Here is a 19,158-nt window from a genome sequence, read left to right on the forward strand (position 1 = left end):
ACTGCGGTGGCTCCCGAGGCCTCCTCATCCCCCGGCTTTGCCCGGGAATGGCGGTGGGACGAGCAGTGCCTGGTGTTGGGGCAGAGCCCCCGGCTCTCCGTGGTGGGGAGGGGCCTGGGGGTGGCTCTTCTGTGGTGGGGTGAAGTGAAAGGTCTCCCCAGCAACCGTGCCTGAAGTTGGGTTGTGCTTCCGAGGTGTCTTGTGGGTCTTCTTTTCCTTCTGTGTCCCCATTCATTGGCATCTCTCCGGGACTTCTCCATGTCCCTCTGGCAGCACATGGCAGCACAGAGGTGGCACTTTGAGAGGGCTTCACCCACCAGCCTTGTGCAGAAACTGGTGCTGAGCAACATCAGTGGATGGGAGGTGGTTTTTTGGTGCTTATTTTGGATGGGACAGAGTTAATTTTCCTCATTGTTGCTGGTTGTGGGGCTGTGTTTTGGATTTGTGCTGAAAACAGGGTTGATAATAGAGATGTTTTCATTGTTGCTGAGCAGAGCTTAGATCATGTTAAGGCTTTTTCTGCCTCTCACCCCACCAGTGAGTAGGCTGGGGATACACAGCCCTGGGAGGGGGCACAGCTGGGACATCTGACCCCAACTGACCAAAAGGGTGTTCCAGACTGTGTGACATCATGCTTAGCAGTGAGAAGCTGGGAGAAGATGGAAGGGGTTATGGGTCCTGTTCAGAAATCATGACATTTATCCTCCCAAGTAACTGTTACCCATGATGGGGCCCTGCTCTCCTGGAGATGGCTGAACACCTGCCTGTGATGGGAAGGAGTGAATGAATCCCTTGTTTTTCTTGGCTTATTAATCTGTCTTTAGCTCAACCTGCAAGTTTTCTCAGTTTGACCTTCATGATTCTCTTCCCCTACCCCAAGCAGGACAGAGGGAGCAAGCAGCTGCCCAGTGCTGAGTTGCTGGCTGGGGTTAAACCATGACATGCCCTGCAGGATCAGCTCATCAGGGAGGATGTGGCTAGATGGTTGCAGAATTCAGATCTGGAAGAGGCTTTGTCTGAGGAGGTGCTGCACTCTCCTTGCTCTTGGGCCCCTCTGGGTGTTGTGAGCTGGGTTCAGGACCCCTCTGGAGGAGATGTCCTTCCCAGGTGTTGTGGTTGCCCCCATACCCCATGTTTGATGGACTCCTTGCTGCTCATCTGCAAGGCTTTTTTTGGGGGTGGGAAGCAGACTTCAGAGTTAATGATCTCAGCACCTAATGTGATCTCTGCTGCTCATGCTGTTGTGCAGGCCCAAGCCTCAGTGACAGGTTTCTTTGTTCTTTCAGTTGTTCTGCTGTTACTGCTCAAATCTGGTCATCCTTCAAAATGTAAACTGGAGGAAACTGTCAGCTCAGACTCCCCTTTACACACTGACAGTCCCAAGTGAGTGGATGTGTGGGAGTCATGAGTCTATTGGCCTCCTGTATTTACACTGCCATGCTGTACTTATCATTATAAATATGTGATTTATCCTCAGAGGGGTTAATACACTTCATTTTGGTGAAAAATGAGGCACAGACACTAGATTTCTCCAAGACCTCACAGGTGGTTTCTAGCAAAGCAGTGACATGAATCCAGATCTCTTAAATCCTGACTTTCTCCCCCACCTTTCAAGTTTTCTGCCTTTTTTTTCCCCCTCTCATCAAAGGTATTTTGGGACACATCATGACTGCTGAAAATGTTAACGACAGCCAAGTGATGTTTTGTGTAACATCTTCTGAGCTTCCAGATTAAATGAAAAAAGGAGAAAGTGAAATGCCTTTTTTTTTTTTTCCTGGATTCTAATCCCCACACACAGGGAATAAGGGGCAGCTAAATGTTTCTGGAGTCAGTAGTAGATTTCTTAATTGAAAATAAATAAATACATCCATAGCTGTTTTATTCCAGGGAAATATAAGCCTGCTATTAACTTCCCCAGAAAGCTGACTTTTATGCCTTTTTAAAAAATACATATTATTTAATCCACAAAGAGAAACAGAGTGGAGGTTGGGGAAGGGAGACCTGCTGGGTCTTTGCTTCTGGTGCTTTCACTGGGGTTTCTTCTTGAATTCCTGTGTTTCCCACCAACCAAGCAGGATATTGAGTGGATACCTATCAAGTATATTTTCAGGGCAGCATGAATTTACTTGATAAGCTTGTTTGGCACACTTGTGATGCTGCTTTGTTCCTGGATTCTAATCCCCACACAGGGAATAAGGGGCAGCTAAATGTTTCTGGAGTCAGTAGTAGATTTCTTAATTGAAAATAAATAAATACATCCATAGCTGTTTTATTCCAGGGAAATATAAGCCTGCTATTAACTTCCCCAGAAAGCTGACTTTTATGCCTTTTTAAAAAATACATATTATTTAATCCACAAAGAGAAACAGAGTGGAGGTTGGGGAAGGGAGACCTGCTGGGTCTTTGCTTCTGGTGCTTTCACTGGGGTTTCTTCTTGAATTCCTGTGTTTCCCACCAACCAAGCAGGATATTGAGTGGATACCTATCAAGTATATTTTCAGGGCAGCATGAATTTACTGGATAAGCTTGTTTGGCACATTTGTGATGCTGCTTTGTCATGAGAGAGAACTGAAACATCGACCTCCCCAACCTCTGGCATCAGTTTTAACTGGAATCATTTCCAGTTCTTCATCTGATGGAAAGTTGGGCATCACATTGTATGGCCTTGACTCTGCTGAGAGTTACAGGCCTTCTGAGTTTCAGACAGTCCAGTTTTGAAGAGAGTGGTAATTTTCTTATTGCTTATCCAAACACTGAAATCTATCAGTGCAAGAGCAAAGGCAGCTACTGGTGGGGATCATGGGGTAGTGCTTGGCAAGACCCCCAGATAGGGTTTGGAGGCATTGTTCTCCTGGGAACATATTGCTCTGTTTAATAGGCTTTTAATATCTTTCCATAGGTCAAAACACATGATATTTTTTAAAAGGTCTTGTCCCTGTAGAAAGGTTCTGGAAGGTTCTTTTCCCTGTATAGATAACATGCAGTGCACTGAAAGACAGTATGAAAGGATTGGTGGCCCCAGTTCACTGACGTGTCCATCTGCCTCCCAGGTTCCTGTTCATTGTCTTCCTTTGCCTCATGCCAGGACCATTTTAGATGGAGTTTCTCCTTTAGCTCTCCTAACCAAAGGTGCCTGGGAAGTCTGGATGCTTTGAGCCTCTGTGCTGAGGGAGTTGATGTGCTGTCCCATGTGTGGGACCTGCTGTTGGAGATCTTTGCCTTTGTGGCCACTCTTGCTTCCACTTGGCCTGCCTTAAGGATGCCCAGCATTTACCACGGGTGATTTTTGAGTAATTCAGCAGCTGTCATGGTGGTTCTCTCCTTCTGGTGATGCTTTGGTTGATGGTCTTCCCTGTTTGCTCGGCTCAAGCAAGTGTCATAGAATCATGGAGTGGTTTGGGTTGGAAGGGACCTTCAAGATCATCTTGTTCCAACCCCCCTGCCTGGGCAGGGACACCTCCCACCAGCCCAGGCTGCTCCAAGCCCCATCCAACCTGCCCTTCAACACCCCCAGGGATGGGGCAGCCACAGCTTTCCTGGGCAACCTGGGCCAGGCTCTCACCACCCTCACACTCAGGAATTTCCTCCTCATGTCTGAAGTAAGTAATTCTTCCTCAAATCCCTCAGAAGTGGGATGCCCATCAGGTGAACAACAGCTGATTCAAACAGAAGGTTTGACATCTGTCTTCTAAGGGCTTTCTTTGAGGATTTTGGATTCCAGTTATAGAGTTTAGTGCAAACTGACACTTTGCCTTTCGATAACTGTAAGAACGTTTTTAATTTTCTATCCCCTAGAACATGGTGATGAGTTTCCGAGTCTCAGATCTTCAGATGTTGCTGGGTTTTGTTGGCAGGAGTAAAAGCGGACTTAAACATGAACTAGTCACCCGAGCTTTGCAATTGGTCCAATTTGACTGCAGCCCTGAAGTGTTCAAGAAGATCAAGGAGCTCTACGAGACTCGCTACGCCAAGAAGGGCTCGGAAGTGGCGCCGGCTCCGCCGCAGCAGCACCGGGCGCCCGAGGGCCTCTCCTTACACTCCTACGACCGCGGGAGCACCATGGCTCGGACTTCTATCTCCACCACTAACATTGACTATCCTGCTCTCTATGGGAAATACCTGAACGGACTGGGGAGGTTACCACCCAAAGTTGCCAAGCCTGAAGTGCGGCTGGTGAAACTGCCCTTTTACACCACCCTGGCGGAGGGAAAAATGGAACAGGTTTAATCATAGAATCATGGAATGGTGATGGTTGGAAGCAACTTTGAAGATCATCAAGTTCTAACCTCCCTGCTATGAGCAGGGAGACCTCCTGCTATACCAGGCTGCACAAGTCCAATCCAACCTGTCCCTCAACACTGCCAGGGATGGGGCAGCCACAGCTTCCCTGGGCAACCTGGGCCAGGCTCTCACCACCCTCACACTCCACAATTCCCTCCTCATGTCTCACCTCAATCTCCCTCTGCCACTTTTCATCCATCCCCCCTTGTCCTCTCCCTCCCTGCCCTTATCCCACGTCCCTCCCCAGCTTTCCTGGAGCCCCTTCAGGCACTGGAAGGTGCTCTAAGGTCTCCCTGGAGCCTTCTCTTCTCCAGGCTGAACACCCCAACTCTCCCAGCCTGTCTCCAGAGCAGAGCTGCTCCAGCCCTTGGATCATCTCTGTGGCCTCCTCTGGATGCTTTCCAACAGCTCCATGTCTCTGCTGTGCTGAGGGTTCCAGGTGGGGTCTCACCGAAGGAGAAGTGCAGAATCACCTCTTGTTTAAGTGTTAAAAAAGTGTTTTCAAAGCTTGGTGAAGTCATGTGACAGAGGAGAGACTGATGAATAAATACAGTGCTGGATGCTTCCTCTCCCCCTGTCTCCTCCTACTTTGAGTTTAGAGAAGAGTATATGTGCTGGGTTTTTTCCCTTGCCTTGGAACAGGAGTGTGGCCACTTTGAGATGTAATTTGAAAGCTTGTCTTGTCTGGCTGTAGCTTTCATGTACTTTGTTGGAAGTGCTACTGTGTTGCACATTGCAGTGTTTTGCTGTCAATTACAGTCTGTGCTGCCTCCCTGATTTGGCAGAGTATAGATGAGAATCTTTGTGTTGGTTGCACCTGTGCTAAGCCAGGATGCCAGCTTCTTCTATATTAATTCTCTTTTTCAGTGCTTAAAATACCTCACCTAAAGCCTCCTATGGTTGAAAGAGGGTGGGACCTGCATAAAACTGTATTTCTAACTTTTTTTTTTTGTGCTTATCACAGCTTATTGGGTATGATGCTGTGTATTTTGAGGAGCAACAAGGAAAACCAGAAGTGCTTTTCCCCTCTCTGGGACTAGGGGACTGATTTATTGTTATTTTAATTGTGAGAAACAGGGGATATTGTCATGGATATTAAATGTCACGTTCTGTGTCTCATCAAGTCATTGTGATAATCAGGCTTCACTACCCAGTGAACCTAGAACCTGGGGGAGCTGCTCTGTCTTTTCTGAAAAAATGTTTGATGTAGATTGAAGGAGGGGAAAAAAACCCACAAAGATGTGATTGTGCAGGTGCAAATTCATCAGACTTCATGTAATTTTCATCTTAATTGGGAAGATTTCTGAAATACGTTTGTGCTGTGGCCATTTGAACAGTTGAGGGGTGTGTCTTTTAAATGCTGCTTGAGGAAAGGGTTAGTTCAGTCCTAAATGTGGGGTGGCATTTGTTAGCCAGGGAAGCAGATAACACTATTTTGAAGGAAAACACATTTTCAAGGGGTGGAAACATCCAGAGAGAGGAGAAGAGCCTGGATGTACTTACTGTGATTAACAGATTTTGTTAAAAGTTGACATTAAATCTTCTCCATCAGATCAGGACTGAGGTCTCATTACAATTAGTGCCTCACCTCTTGTTAGCTGACACCCCCCTCGGGTCAGCTTGTTCCCTAAAGAATATTTGACTCATTTTTCCTTTTGATGAGAGTGTTTTCTGCTTAACCATGAGGGGAGTAGCTGGGAATGAACAGATGTTCAGTCTTCATTGTCCTGGTCAGCTGTTCTGAACCTAATGACATCTTCTAGGCACTTGTTTAATTTTCCAACCTGATGACCTGCTCCTCTTAATTCCTTCAGCCTAGACAGAGGTGAATAAAAGAGTATTTGATACTCTGTAAAACTGGTTGTTTCAACACCATGTGGATATCAGCTGCTCCCCAGTGCTACCTGGAACAGCTGGGGGCTGGAATAACTTGTGACACTAGAAATTATGCTTGTATTTGGCTCTGCTTAGTTTGGAAGGATGATATAACAAAGCACTCTGAGGAAAACTGAGTGGTTTTCTATATGGAAGCTGCACCACTTGGTGCTTTGTTGCCCAGATTCCATGTTCTGTGTTTGGACCAAGCTCCTTGTCAACCTCAGAAACTGGTAATGGACCTGAAAGAGATTTAAGGTCTCAGATTAATTTAGAAACACCCAACTGCTGGTGTAGTTCACCATTTCCCAAGGCAGCAAAAGAGGCACTTTAAGCATATAGCCATGGTGGGAGTAGGGGAAGCTTAATTTATGTGTTTCAGGCTCCAGTTGGAAGCATCTTTCTTAATGAAAAGGTTGTCTTGTGTCTTTGAGATGATTGCCTTGAGATCAAAGATGAGGTGGGCCATGTCTAATTGGGTCTGTAAGGCAAGTAGGTTCCCTGAAGGACTATCAAATTACTTGTGGACTTGTAGACAAAGGTGCCTTCAGCTACAAGCAGATAGAACAGGTCCATTGTGAACCAGCTCATACCTCACATTGGGTAACTGCACACATCATTTCAGTCAATTTAAGCATTGAGTTTGGCATCTGAGTTATCTCCATGAAAAACAGCTTCTGCTGCACCTTTCTGGTTTGGTCTAAGGATGTCGACATGAAAGAAATCTTCTCACTTACTGAAATCACTGCAATTCTCTTGGGTAGATAAGGCTTAAAATTAAGATTGATCGGATACCTTTTTAGAGGGGATGAATACTAATATCTTTCCTGCTTTGTATTTGAAGTATCTAACAAGCAGAGCATTTGTGTGAGCCCTGTGGTATCTGAGCACTTTGCTGATCAGTGGGCTCATCCTCTGGCACCTTTTGGGGTAAAAGCACTGCAAATATAGTTTTTTGACAGAGTAATTCTGAATGATTTTTTTCTTCCCAATGTGAGCTGTGGCAGCCTGTGCTTGCTGGAGATTCTGAAGCTCCTGGTCTTCTCCTGGAGACATGCCAAGGAGATGGTGTGGTGCAGCTGTGGGAGCAGAAGGCCATGTTAGGCTGGGAGGTCCTGCCACTTCCAGTGTAAACAGGGTTTGTTTGGTTTTTACCTTAGATAATACCTGCCTGGCAGCAGTGGTGTTGCTCATCTCTGGTGTTTAAGCAGTAAAACTGCCTCTCCAGCCCCCTTCTCTGCAGTCACTGGAACTGGGGCCACTGTTTTTTTGGGGAAGGCAACTGGGCTGCAGAGCAGAGGCTGCTGCTTTGGGCAGGCTCCAAGGAATCCCAGCAAAAGCACATGCTCACCCTGTTGCTCTATCCACCTAAACAAACTGGGGGGTGCACTCAACCCAGTGCTTCTGCCACTTACAAAACACAAGGTGTCACACACTCAGCTTGCCCCATGTCCCCAGGCCCCTACATGAACACGGATGACTTTAGTCTAATCTGAGTAATTCCAGTAGCCAAGGAGGAAAAATTGCACCTGGCTATTATGTTGTGCCCTGAGATGGGCTGGGTTGGGGGTGTAGGGGTGTGAATGAGGACTGACAACAAGCTCCTCAGCCCCATGGAAGCCTCTTCCCAGCAGCTCATCTGGCTGAGATACCTTTGGGATCTCCATCCACAGTGATTACAACATGATCCCTCTTTTCTGGGGGTACATGATGCCTTTAATGAGTGTGACCACTAAGTATGATAATGAGCAGTGGTACCTTTCCAAAAAATAGAACAACAAAGCAAACCAAAAATCCTCTTGGTGCAGGGAAACCCTAAAACCTTGAAATCAATGTTCCTTTTTTTGCACAGCATGGTCTAGTTTGTCAAGTCAAGCCCTGCAGATGAGCTTGGCTTCCCAGACTGGGAAAACATTGCAGTTACCTTGGGCTCAAGTCTTCAGTATTTTGCCAAAAACTTTTGGGTTTGGGAAGTTTTATGGCTTGACTCATTCTGAGGGTTGGTGATGGAGCTCAGGCTTAAAAATTGTTATCCTGCTATGGTTGACTCTTTAAATAAATTGATCCCAGCAACTGTTTTACAAGTCAAGGAAACGAGTTGTGTGATGGGGCATCTCTCCTGGAAAGAGGATGAAACTCTTAAAACATTTAGCTTCTAAAAATGGGGGGGAGTGTTTTGTTTTGTTTCTGGCTGCTCAGCAAAGCAATTAATAGATAATTAAGTACCCTAAAAGTGTACCTGCTGGACTTGGGGGCTATTTTCCAGCATTAGGAGTCTGAAGGAGAATTGGGTCTTGACACAGCTCTGTCTTAGGGAAGTTTCCCTTCCAGTCTATCAGTCTGTTTTCCCTTCAGCACTTTTCTATCCAGGTAACACTGGAGAGCTTGGTGTGACTCCAGCAGCTCACCTGGAGAAGGGGCTTTCCCAGCAACAAGTGAAGAAAACGGGGAGCACGTGCTGGCACTGCTCATTCCTCTTACTCCAGGCACAAAGACAAGAGCTCTTAACAAAGTAGCTGCTGAGAGGTGCAGGCACTTGACTGAGTTTTGTTCTCCTGTGCCCATGGTTGCACAGTCCAACAGGGAAGCCCTTGTGCTCATGCCAAACCCACCACTGCAGTCTCATCACCCAGCAGGCAGGCACCTTGATTTTTGTCAAGGAAGACTGAGCTGATGTTAAGTGCAAAACAAACCATGAAGAGCTCCATTTCCCTAATCAGGTTTGCTTTGTCTCTGTGTAGCTCAACAATCAGGAGGACATTGTGTCTATAACAGTTACTGCAACAAAATATCATTTGAATATTATTGCTTTTCATGTCATTCATCACTTGCTAAAAATAACAGTCCTTAATAAATGCTTCTCACTGGTTGTTTTTGATCAAGAGATGGAAGTTGGAATTCGATTAAAAGTCCATAAAGATACCTTTTTTTTCCTTTTTTTTTTTAAATTTAAATTTCTGAAAGCCCTTTTTGCATTTTTGAAGCTGAATTACCAAGGAGAAATATCCACAGTTGGTGGATCAGATTGTCACCCAGTCTTCCAAGATCTGAGGTTTCATCTTCCTTCATCTCATCTTATTCATAGGCAGTAAAACCCACTTTCCTGCTTCTCAAATTCTGGTATATTGGCCTTGAATAAATCAGCAGTTGAAACGATGTGAAGAAAAACACCCAATTCTTGCTAAAAAGCAAAAAGCAAAAAAAAAGCTGTTTTATCACTTCCTGTTCTTTGTCTTTATCCTTGTGACTTTCACCAGCTCAGGGCCTCAGCTTCAGCTGGCAATAAAACTTCAGTGTTTGAATTTAATAAAAGATACTAAGTGGGAGTTGTATGTAACCTGAGTCACATCTCAGGCTTCATTTTATCCGGGTCAGGTGCATTTGATCTTAAAATTGTCAATGGATAAAAGGCCAATTAGTGCTGGGTTCTCACCTAAACACTTCTGAAAGCAGAGTGCTGTAACACCCCACCTATAAACCTCAAGGTCATGTGTCTGTAACTCATGTTTTGTCTCTTACAGCTGCTTGGGGGTTTTTTTGTGAGGCTTTTTCTATCATCTAAGCTGATCTTTGTTGTTGTTTGCTGTTCCCTTTCTTTTCCAGAATCAGTCTGGTGGTTTCATCCATTCATGTCATGTACAGATCTCTCCTTCTGCTTCTTTTGAGTTGTGGTCTCCACACTGTGAAGCTGCTTGTGGTTTGTTCTTACCAGGAATCTTACATGATTGTTGGCTTATTGATTATTTGAGGGGAGGAAAAACAAAGAAGAAAAAACTGGTCCAAATCCACTGTGTGCTATTAGTGTGCTAACTAGCAAGATGGGCAAGCAGGAAATGAGCAAAGCTGTAATCAAGGGTATATGCACCAAAATGCATTATGGTTGGAATCTTGTGCAGCTGTACAGGAGAAAATGAGACTTAGGAGTAAACACAGAATGTCAAAAATCACCTTGTGCTTTGCAATGTAAGAGCTAGATATTATCTCTTTGATGTACAGTCTTTTTGTGGTGTTGTTTTTTTTCCCTCTTCAGTTCCACAGAATAATGAGAAGCTTCAGGAAAGTCCGTGCATTTTTGCATTAACACCAAGACAAGTGGAGCTGATCAGAAATTCCAGGTACTTCTCATTGGGTCATAACAGCTCAGGAAGATGTAACTGTAATTCCTGTGTTCCCTCTCTGTGGAAGCTTTTGTTCTCTGCAAGGAAGCACAGTTTGTTTGCAGACATTAGCAGGCAGGCTGCTTCTTTGGGGGAGGTGGGGGGTACAATTTTACCCAGTCTTAAGTCCCTAAGTTTCAGTTCTGCTCCTCTAATCTTTGCTTTTGAATTGGGCAGGAGAAGGGCTATGAAATTGTCAACGACCTAAATTCTCTGTTGAGCTTGCAGATTTTCCTTTTACATCAAAAGCTCAAAAGCTCTACGGTGTAAAGCTGTTTGCATCTGAAAGAAAGCTTCCTCCTCGTAGAGGATGTTATTGTGCCTGCCACAGAAAACATCTTGCACCGATGAGGATTTACCTTGACCTCTGTCACAATGCAACTTCTGATTCAGAGGGGGAAACCCCTTAGAGATGACAGAGCAGGCAGTGAGACTTCCCCTCTGCTGCCCTGCTCCCTCAGTCCTTGCTGCTGGGAAAGGACAATGATGCAGGAGAAGTCCTCCAAAACTAAGTGTCAAACCTTTAAATAGTGCTTTTTATCATATTGTTATGGTGGAGTGGTGGGAAAGGTGATGTTGCCTGACCATCATCAAGTGCTTGGCTACTTCTGTGATCCCAGTAGGTCAGCAGCAGCAGTGCAGGGGAGGCTTCTTGAAGCCTTAACAGAAAGGAAATTATACACCAAGTCTTGAAGAGTAATTAAAGGCTAAACATGTTGTAGCTGAATCTTGATGCTCTTTTCTCCATATGTTCAGGTTTGTGAGAAAAATTTCACTGTCAGCAGCACAACTTCTGTGTTTCATAGCAGGGGTCTCAGTGAGAGTCTAGAATGATCACACAGAACAAGTCCATCTTCTGCTGCTCCTGGGTGGTGCATCCAGATGTGTTTGCCCCAGACCTAAAACTACCACATCATCTCCTGCCTGTCAGCTAAGCTGAGATTCCGTCCCCAAAAATCAAAACATTTATACTAAGCCCCTGAGTTGGAATGTGAAACATTTTCAGAGGCAAATCAAGACTAATTTGGGGATCTTATCTAATAAATCATGGAGTCATAGAAGGTGTGGGGTGGGAAGGGACCTTTAAAGGTCATCTAGTCCATCCCCCCCTGCAGTGTGCAGGGACCTTTTTAACTAGAACAGGCTGCTCCAAGCCCCATCCAACCTGCCCTTCAGCACTTCCAGGGGTGGGGCAGCCACAGCTTCCCTGGGCAACCTGGGCCAGGGTCTCACCACCTTCATTGTAAACAACTTCTTCCTAATGTCTGATCTAAATCTCCTCTGCTCTGGTTTAAGGCCATTACCCTTCATCATATCACTACACACCCTTGTCTAAAGTCCCTCTCCAGGTTTCCTGGAGTCCCTTCAGGCACTGGAAGCTGCTCTAAGGTCTCTCTGGAGCCTTCTCTTCTCCAGGCTGAACACCCCAACTCTCAGCCTGTCTTTGTGTCCTGTGCAGAAACTAGTTTTACACCTATATGTAAAGACTCTTAATAAAATACCCTTGTTCTGGGATCTGTTGCTTTCCTGATACCACTTGAGATCCCGTTGTGAATAGCACTCCTGAAGTTAGCAACCCTAACAGTTGTTCTGCTGGTGCCATAATCTTGGCTTCCTTGTTTTGCATGAACAGCTTTAGCTGAATAATTGAACAAAGAGAGTCTTCAAAGTCTGTCAGGTAGAATTGACCTTAAAACCTAGTTTTTGGAAATGCTTACAAATCAGTGAAAGGATGCCAGGCAAATTGATTCCTTTCACCAAACAGTTTTACAGTTTTGAAAATCCAGAGGAAGGATTTAGGACCTTTGATATTTGCAGGAGGAATGGTACAATTGAAATACAATTCTATGAATAACTCTTTAAAGGCTTACTTAAAAAACAAACAAGCAAACAACAAACTACCAACTCTTCAGTCTGGCAAAAGTAACAGCTGATTTTGGTTGTTTTGGTGGGGTTTTTTGTTGTGTTTTTTTTTTGTTTGGGGTTTTGTTTTGGTGGTTTGTTTTTTTACATAATAATCCAAAGTTTCTGTTTTTTCTTTTAATTTACCAGGGAGTTGCAACCCGGAGTGAAATCTGTTCAGGTTGTGCTAAGGTATGTCTGAGTGTGGGAACTGAGGTGTGCAGAGCAGGAGGGGAGGGAATATGAGCTTTGTGTGGTTTTCATAGAATCATGGAAGATGTGGGGTTGGAAGGGACCTATAAAGGTCATCTAGTCCAGCCCCCTGCAGCACACAGACATCCTTTTAACTAGACCAGGTTGTTCCAAGCCCCATCCAACCTTGTCTTGGATACCTCCAGGGATGGGGCAGCCACAGCCTCTCTGGGCAACCTGTTCCAGTGTCTCACCACCCTCACAGCCAAGGATTCCCTCCTCATGTCTCACCTCAATCTCCCTCTTCCAGTTTTCATCCATCCCCCTTGTCCTCTCCCTCCCTGCCCTTGTCCCAAGCCTCTCCCCAGCTTTCCTGGAGCCCCTTCAGGCCCTGGAAGGTGCTCTGAGGTCTGCCTGGAGCCTTCTCTTCTCCAGGCTGAACACCCCAACTCTCCCAGCCTGTCTCCAGAGCAGAGCTGCTCCAGCCCTCAGATCATTTTTATGGCCCTTCTCTGGACTTGCTCCAACATGTCATAGCTACAAAGCTACATTTCATAGCTACAAAGATTACTTGGAGTAAATAGTTGGTTCACATGCCTACAGGCATCTTAAACTCTCTAACCTCTTCCAGCATGTGCTGCTTGGGTTAGTGCAGCAGCAGAAGGCTGCAGTGTACCCAGTGTTTGCTGCATTCAAGTGGGATTGGCTTTGCTTTGGCCAGATGAGGGAGCCTGGGTTGGTGTGGTGGTGGTGGTTGGCTGCTGGGAGCTGGTGATGTGCAGACACAGAATGGGGGGCTGCTGAGGTGTGTGGTTTCTTTGCAGGATCTGTTACACAGACACCAGTTCTCCCCAGGAGGACCAGTACCCTCCCAACATCGCCGTGAAGGTGAACCACAGTTACTGCTCCGTGCCGGTGAGTCCCCTCAGCCAGGAGCTGGGACATGGCAGCTTTGGGAGGAATTGTGTGAGTTAGAAGGAAATTGGTCTCCTGATGAATGCAGACAAGAAGCCAGAGTATAAAAGTGCACTGCTTAGTTTAAAGCCAATTTTCTAATGGATTAGTTACATGGTTGATAAACTGTTCTTGCAAAAAGACCTGATCCTTTGTGCTTGTGACTGTTCAGATCCTTCCTACTCCCCTCCTTGAAAACTGTGGGTGAGTAGAATTCAGTGATGCAAAGATGTACCCACAGAGAAGCACCTTCAGTGAAAACAAATAAACAACATCTATAATTCATCTTTCCACCTTAGGGCTACTACCCATCCAACAAACCTGGAGTGGAACCCAAAAGGCCCTGTCGTCCCATCAACCTCACCCACCTCATGTACTTGTCTGCAGCCACCAACCGCATCACCGTGACCTGGGGGAACTACGGGAAGGTACGTGCCAGGGGGGGTCACACAGGACTGTGGGGACCAGGGCAGGAGTCCCCTGGGGGGGACCAGCAGCCTGGCTCATCCTTTCCCATCCCTCTCCCACCAGAGCTATTCCGTGGGGCTGTACCTGGTACGGCAGATGACCTCAGCAGAGCTGCTGCAGAGGTTGAAAACCATTGGGATCAAACATCCAGAACTCTGCAAAGCACTTGGTGAGTATGGCTGCTTACGATGGCTCAGGGAGGTCTGGATGCTTGTCACACTGCAGCATTCCCAACTGCCAGGCTGCTGGAAATGTGCTTGGGAACCCCTGCCCAGTTTGATGCAGTTTCTTCCCTCCGGTTGTATAAAACCAGCTTTTTATGTGAACAGACTTGCTAAGCTGTATGTCAGTCTTGTGAAATCAGCCCCAGAGCTGTGTGCAAGTGCAGCACTTCTGCAGTGTGTGTTTCTGGTGGCTCTGCAGAAGCTCTGAATCATTTTAGTTGGATTTAGGATTTGTCCCCAGGTCGTGTCGTGGGGAGTGCGGCTGAGGCCGGTGTCGTTCTGAGGCAAATGGCTTCAGGCCTTCACCTGAGTCATTATGAGCTGAAGAACATTACCACAGCACCTCAGCACCTCAGCCTTGACCCGCACTATTTCCAGAGGAGGTGTCTGGAGCAAGGCATCCTGGTGAAAAGGTCCTGCTTCCCCAGCCCCCCTAGGGGCTGGCAGTGAGATTTCACCACCAGCACTTTCATAGGCGTTGAGAGCTTCTGAGAAGAGATGATCCCGAGAGATGCTTGTCCTAGACCACTCAGGTAAATCATCATGGGATGAGGCAAATGCAAAACATGATTGAAAATGAGGGGAAATTACCTTTCCAAAGCAGAGTCTGACTTGCAGCTCACGAGAGTCTGGAGGATTTCCAGTTATGTAATATTACCAGAGAGAGCATTCTCACTGTTTAGTTCTGCATGGGAGAGCTAACACCGTGGATCATTATAATCTTTAAAACATACTATTCAGATCGTGGACAATTCTTTCTGAGTCTAAGAAACATCATCTTGAAGGTAGATTGTAGTTCCTGGGGCAGCTGGTGATTTCAGGAATGTCTGGTCTTCACGTGCCTAATGCACGTTGTGGGACACACTGCTGCTGCTGCAGGCAGACCTTTGATCTTCATCTGAAGTGCAGCATTTCTGCAGCAGATGCTGAACATTTCTATCTCTGTGCCCCACACCAAAGAGTGTCCGTGGCAGTGTTGCTCATATCAGGCCACTCTGACAGCCACCACTTCTTAACTGACTTAAGCAATGGAAATATTTCCATTTGTGAAATACCCACTGTTCTCCGAAGCCCGTGGCACTGGCTGTTCTCCCTTCTTTGCTCCTCACCAGAACCTTAAATGAGTTGAGCAGAAGCTGGCTCTTGAGTTGTCCTCAACTGCAGAGAATCCTCAATTTGTTCCCTGACCCCTCACACTCCTGGAAACCAGGCTTAGCAGTGTGTGCTGCTCCCTCCCAAGGGAGCAGGATGGGCTCTGGATGGGAGCGTGGCAGGCAGAGGTTCTGCAAGCAGCTTCCTTGCCTTTTCTGCTCTGTAACAAGCCTGTGCCTCTGGGTCTGTTGAGTTCCATAACTAACAGCTTTGGCTGGAACTTTGGGGCAGAGAGGAATTGCATTTGGTGACCTTAAATTTAACCAAATAGGAACATTGTCTTGTTTCACTTCCTTTGGCCTGTTGCTGCTTCAAAGCTGGTTGGATGCCTGGAGCTTGGCAAGCACCAGCAGCTTGTAAACTTTGCTTTTATAGCTCTGGTCTGTTCTGCAAATGATTCCACTTCATGTTCATTGCAATATCCCTCAGCACTCACTCAAGCTTTGACTTGGGTTGCATCTCAGGGCTGACTCATCTTCTTTGCATATGCTTCTGTTGACTTCAGTGTAGAAACAGACTGAAAGCAGAGATGCTTGGCTACATGGCTGTGGATCCAAAACCAGTCTGAAACCAGCTTGATTCTAACCAGGAAGTCCTAGAAAGTGCCCATTTCTCTTCCCCATGAATCATAGTAATCAGTACACAGAGAATGCTCCTACAAAGAACTTGACAAAAAAAATAAGCTTGGATGAAAAGTCTCCTAATGTGAGGAAAGCAACACCCAATCTTGTCATCTGGTGGGAATTTCACATCTGAGAAGTCACTCTCTAATTAGAGCTGTGCCTCATTGTCCAGAGACATCTTGTTATGATCTGAAAAGGTCAAAATAAATGGTTGACTTGCTCCAAAGAAAAATGGTGATTGAAGTGTCAGAGACCTTTTCAGACAGCAGCATGAGCAGCAGCTACTCTTGAGGAGCTGTGTGGTAGCTTAAACCTAATTTTCTGTGTGGATTCCCTACCTTGATGCAGGACCTGCCACATCTGCTGCTCTTTTTGATTTGCCTCCAGTTCCTCTGGGTTTTTCTTTTCAGGATGCAGCAGCAGGGGCTGATTCTTTCCACACATATGTTGGATGGCTGCTTGGATTGGTTTTGCATGGCTGCCTTGCACTCTGAGCTGTCTGCCCTGGTACTTTTGGGTCTCTTTGGGGTTCCTCAGGAACAGCCTGTTGGCATTAATCAGCTGGCCAGTGTATAAGCCAAAATGTTACAGCTCAGTAGTGCTGAGAGGAGGCTTGTTTATTTGATGGGGAAATGATGGGATGTGATTTCTTGCCAATTTGGTTGTATCCCATGTTTGGTCACTTCTGGGGGGGCTTTCTCTCAATGCTGAGGGGCATGGGGAGGCAGTTAACCCTGTCTCCTTGCCACTCAGAAGGGAATAAATCCATCCTGCTTACACTAATGACTAGATAAGCCTAAACTGACTTCATTCCAGAAGTCTTGCCATGTGCCAGAGCTCTCTCCATCCACATATGTGGGTGTCTCAGAGCCCTGGGACAGGCTGCCCAGGGAGGCTGTGGAGTCTCCATCCCTGGAGACATTCCCAGCCCACCTGGATGTGTTCCTGTGGGATCTGCTTTAGGGGATTCTGCTGTAGCAGGAGGTTGGACTAGATGTTCTCCAGAGGTCCCTTCCAACCCCACCACTCTGTAACCCTGTGAAAAAGGCACAAAGTTACCTCCCAGTTGGCTGCCTTGGTATAATCTTAGCATGAGAATGTGGTCAGCAGTGGGATTTCTTCCACATACCCAGCACCCCAGCCTGTGGTTTGTAAATAAGAGGTGGAAATGGCTGTAGCAGGAGGTTGGACTAGATGTTCTCCAGAGGTCCCTTCCAACCCCACCACTCTGTAACCCTGTGAAAAAGGCACAAAGTTACCTCCCAGTTGGCTGCCTTGGTATAATCTTAGCATGAGAATGTGGTCAGCAGTGGGATTTCTTCCACATACCCAGCACCCCAGCCTGTGGTTTGTAAATAAGAGGTGGAAATGTGGCTGAGAGAGCATTAACAGTGCAGCCAGCAGATAGGATCAGGTAATTGTCCTCATCCCAACACACCTAAGTCCGTCTTGAAAGTTCCCCATCCCTGGCAGTTTTGAAGGGCAGGTTGGATGGGGCTTGGAGCAACCTGGGCTGGTGGGAGGTGTCCCTGCTCATGCAGGGGGTTGGATCTAGATGATCTTCAAGGTCCCTTCCAACTCAAACCATCATATGATGGTGGCTCCTAGATGAGAGGCAACATATGCTGGGTTGTTGGGATGAGTGGTCTGTAAGAAAACGTGGTCCTGGCTGACCCTAAAATGCTCAAACTGGTCACCAAGTGCCCTGTCACACGCAGGGGGGTTTGGCCAGCCAGGCTGCATCTCTACTGAGCCCTGCCAGCCTGGCCCAACACAACAGCTTTCTGCCTCCTGTGCCATCAGTCCCTGGCTGGCAGAGGAATCTGTGGGGAAGATGGGCTGGCAGTGAGTTTGGTCTGTGCTCCACGTTGCTCCCAAGGTTTATTAAGTTTCCATCTGTGAAATGCTGTGCTCTCTCACTGCAGTCAAGGAGAAGCTGCGCCTGGACCCCGACAGCGAAATTGCCACTACAGGTGTTCGTGTCTCTCTGATCTGTCCAGTAAGTCCTCACCACATATTTTAGTCTGCTTTTCTCTAAAAACCCTATTCTGGTGCCAGCTTTGCAAGCTTAAGGCACCTTTTTTGCTTAGGAGGAGAAGGATCTGGTGATAGTTTGGTGGGTTCCATCACTCACCTTCTGCTCTTTGGTTCCACAGCTGGTGAAGATGCGGCTGTCGGTGCCGTGCCGGGCAGAGACCTGTGCACACCTGCAGTGCTTTGATGCAGTCTTCTACCTACAGATGAATGAGAAAAAGCCCACATGGATGTGTCCTGTGTGTGACAAACCAGCACCCTATGACCAGCTGATCATTGATGGGTGAGTACATTCCCTTTGTGGCCTCGACCCCTTGATTTTTCTCCGCTGGGTGCACTATCTTGTCTCTTGGTCTGAACATCTGATTGGAATTCACCTCAGAACAAAGTTGGAAGCTTATTCTGCTGGTGCATAATATTCTGGCTTCATTGCCCTAGAGCAAAACTTAACTGTCCTTCTTAATTTTTTGACTTTACTAAAGCAGTTTTGAGAATTGAGCGTTTTACTGCCTCATTCTTTTCATCAGGCTGATGAACCTGCACAACCAAACTGCCTTGGTTGACAGTTACCCTGCTGAGTGGAATAAACTTTAGGAGCACCCAACAAGGTGTTTTTTGATAGGAAACATCTTCCTGTTCTCTTGTTGGTATGAGGTGCACAGCAGCTCCCATGTGATTCCTGGCACACTCTAAATTTGGGAGGTGTTAAACAGAACATCCTGCAACAAGGATGGCTCAGAAGGGACTTGCTGTGTTTTCCATGCCTGTAGGGGGGAGGGAAAGCAGCAGGTGCAGATGCATCAGAGAGACAGAATTTAAATGCTTTGGATATGCTTTGGTGTCCCTGCCCATTCAGGGATGTTGAAACCTGATGATCTTTAAAGTCCTTTCCAACCTTCACTATTCCATGAATCTGTATTGTCCAGGCTGCAGGTTTTGTGGGTCTTCCTGGTTCTCTTTTTACTGTCTCATTTTGGATGTGGCAGTATTGGAGTAGTGGTGTGAAAGTGCAGCAGGGAATTCAAGTAAATTCCCAACAGCATTTGGGAAAGGGTGAGGCAAGAAATGCCCTGAACCCTGCCAGGAGTTAGTTGACTCCATCTTTTTACCAAAGTAAGGAGCATCATAAGTCAGGAGGGCCAGAGTGTTGCAGGTCAGCAGTACAAAAGCACTGTGGAGATGATGATGCTCCTAGGACTGAGTGAGGTTTGATGCTGGGAAGCTTTAAAATGCAGCTGTGTGCCCAGAGAGTGAGTGTGAAACCCTGGTGAGCTCCCTCACCTCATTGCAGACCAA

General features: G+C 46.5%; 1 protein-coding gene across 1 annotated transcript in view; it reads left to right on the top strand.

Annotated features, from left to right (window-relative positions):
* The first annotated feature begins 1,665 nt into the window (after nucleotides 1-1,665).
* The window catches only part of PIAS4 (protein inhibitor of activated STAT, 4), a 21,236-nt gene continuing 3,743 nt past the window's right edge, over nucleotides 1,666-19,158 (top strand). Inside the window, exons 1-9 of the mRNA XM_010005587.1 lie at nucleotides 1,666-1,695; nucleotides 3,796-4,221; nucleotides 10,195-10,271; nucleotides 12,366-12,407; nucleotides 13,232-13,322; nucleotides 13,661-13,789; nucleotides 13,893-13,998; nucleotides 17,754-17,827; nucleotides 17,985-18,145. Coding sequence (XP_010003889.1) covers nucleotides 1,666-1,695; nucleotides 3,796-4,221; nucleotides 10,195-10,271; nucleotides 12,366-12,407; nucleotides 13,232-13,322; nucleotides 13,661-13,789; nucleotides 13,893-13,998; nucleotides 17,754-17,827; nucleotides 17,985-18,145 — 1,136 coding nt within the window. The remainder of the gene's footprint in view (nucleotides 1,696-3,795; nucleotides 4,222-10,194; nucleotides 10,272-12,365; nucleotides 12,408-13,231; nucleotides 13,323-13,660; nucleotides 13,790-13,892; nucleotides 13,999-17,753; nucleotides 17,828-17,984; nucleotides 18,146-19,158) is intronic.

This window comes from Chaetura pelagica, unplaced genomic scaffold (assembly GCF_000747805.2).
Source record: "Chaetura pelagica isolate M959 unplaced genomic scaffold, ChaPel_1.0 scaffold741, whole genome shotgun sequence".
NCBI classification, from domain to species: domain Eukaryota; kingdom Metazoa; phylum Chordata; class Aves; order Apodiformes; family Apodidae; genus Chaetura; species Chaetura pelagica.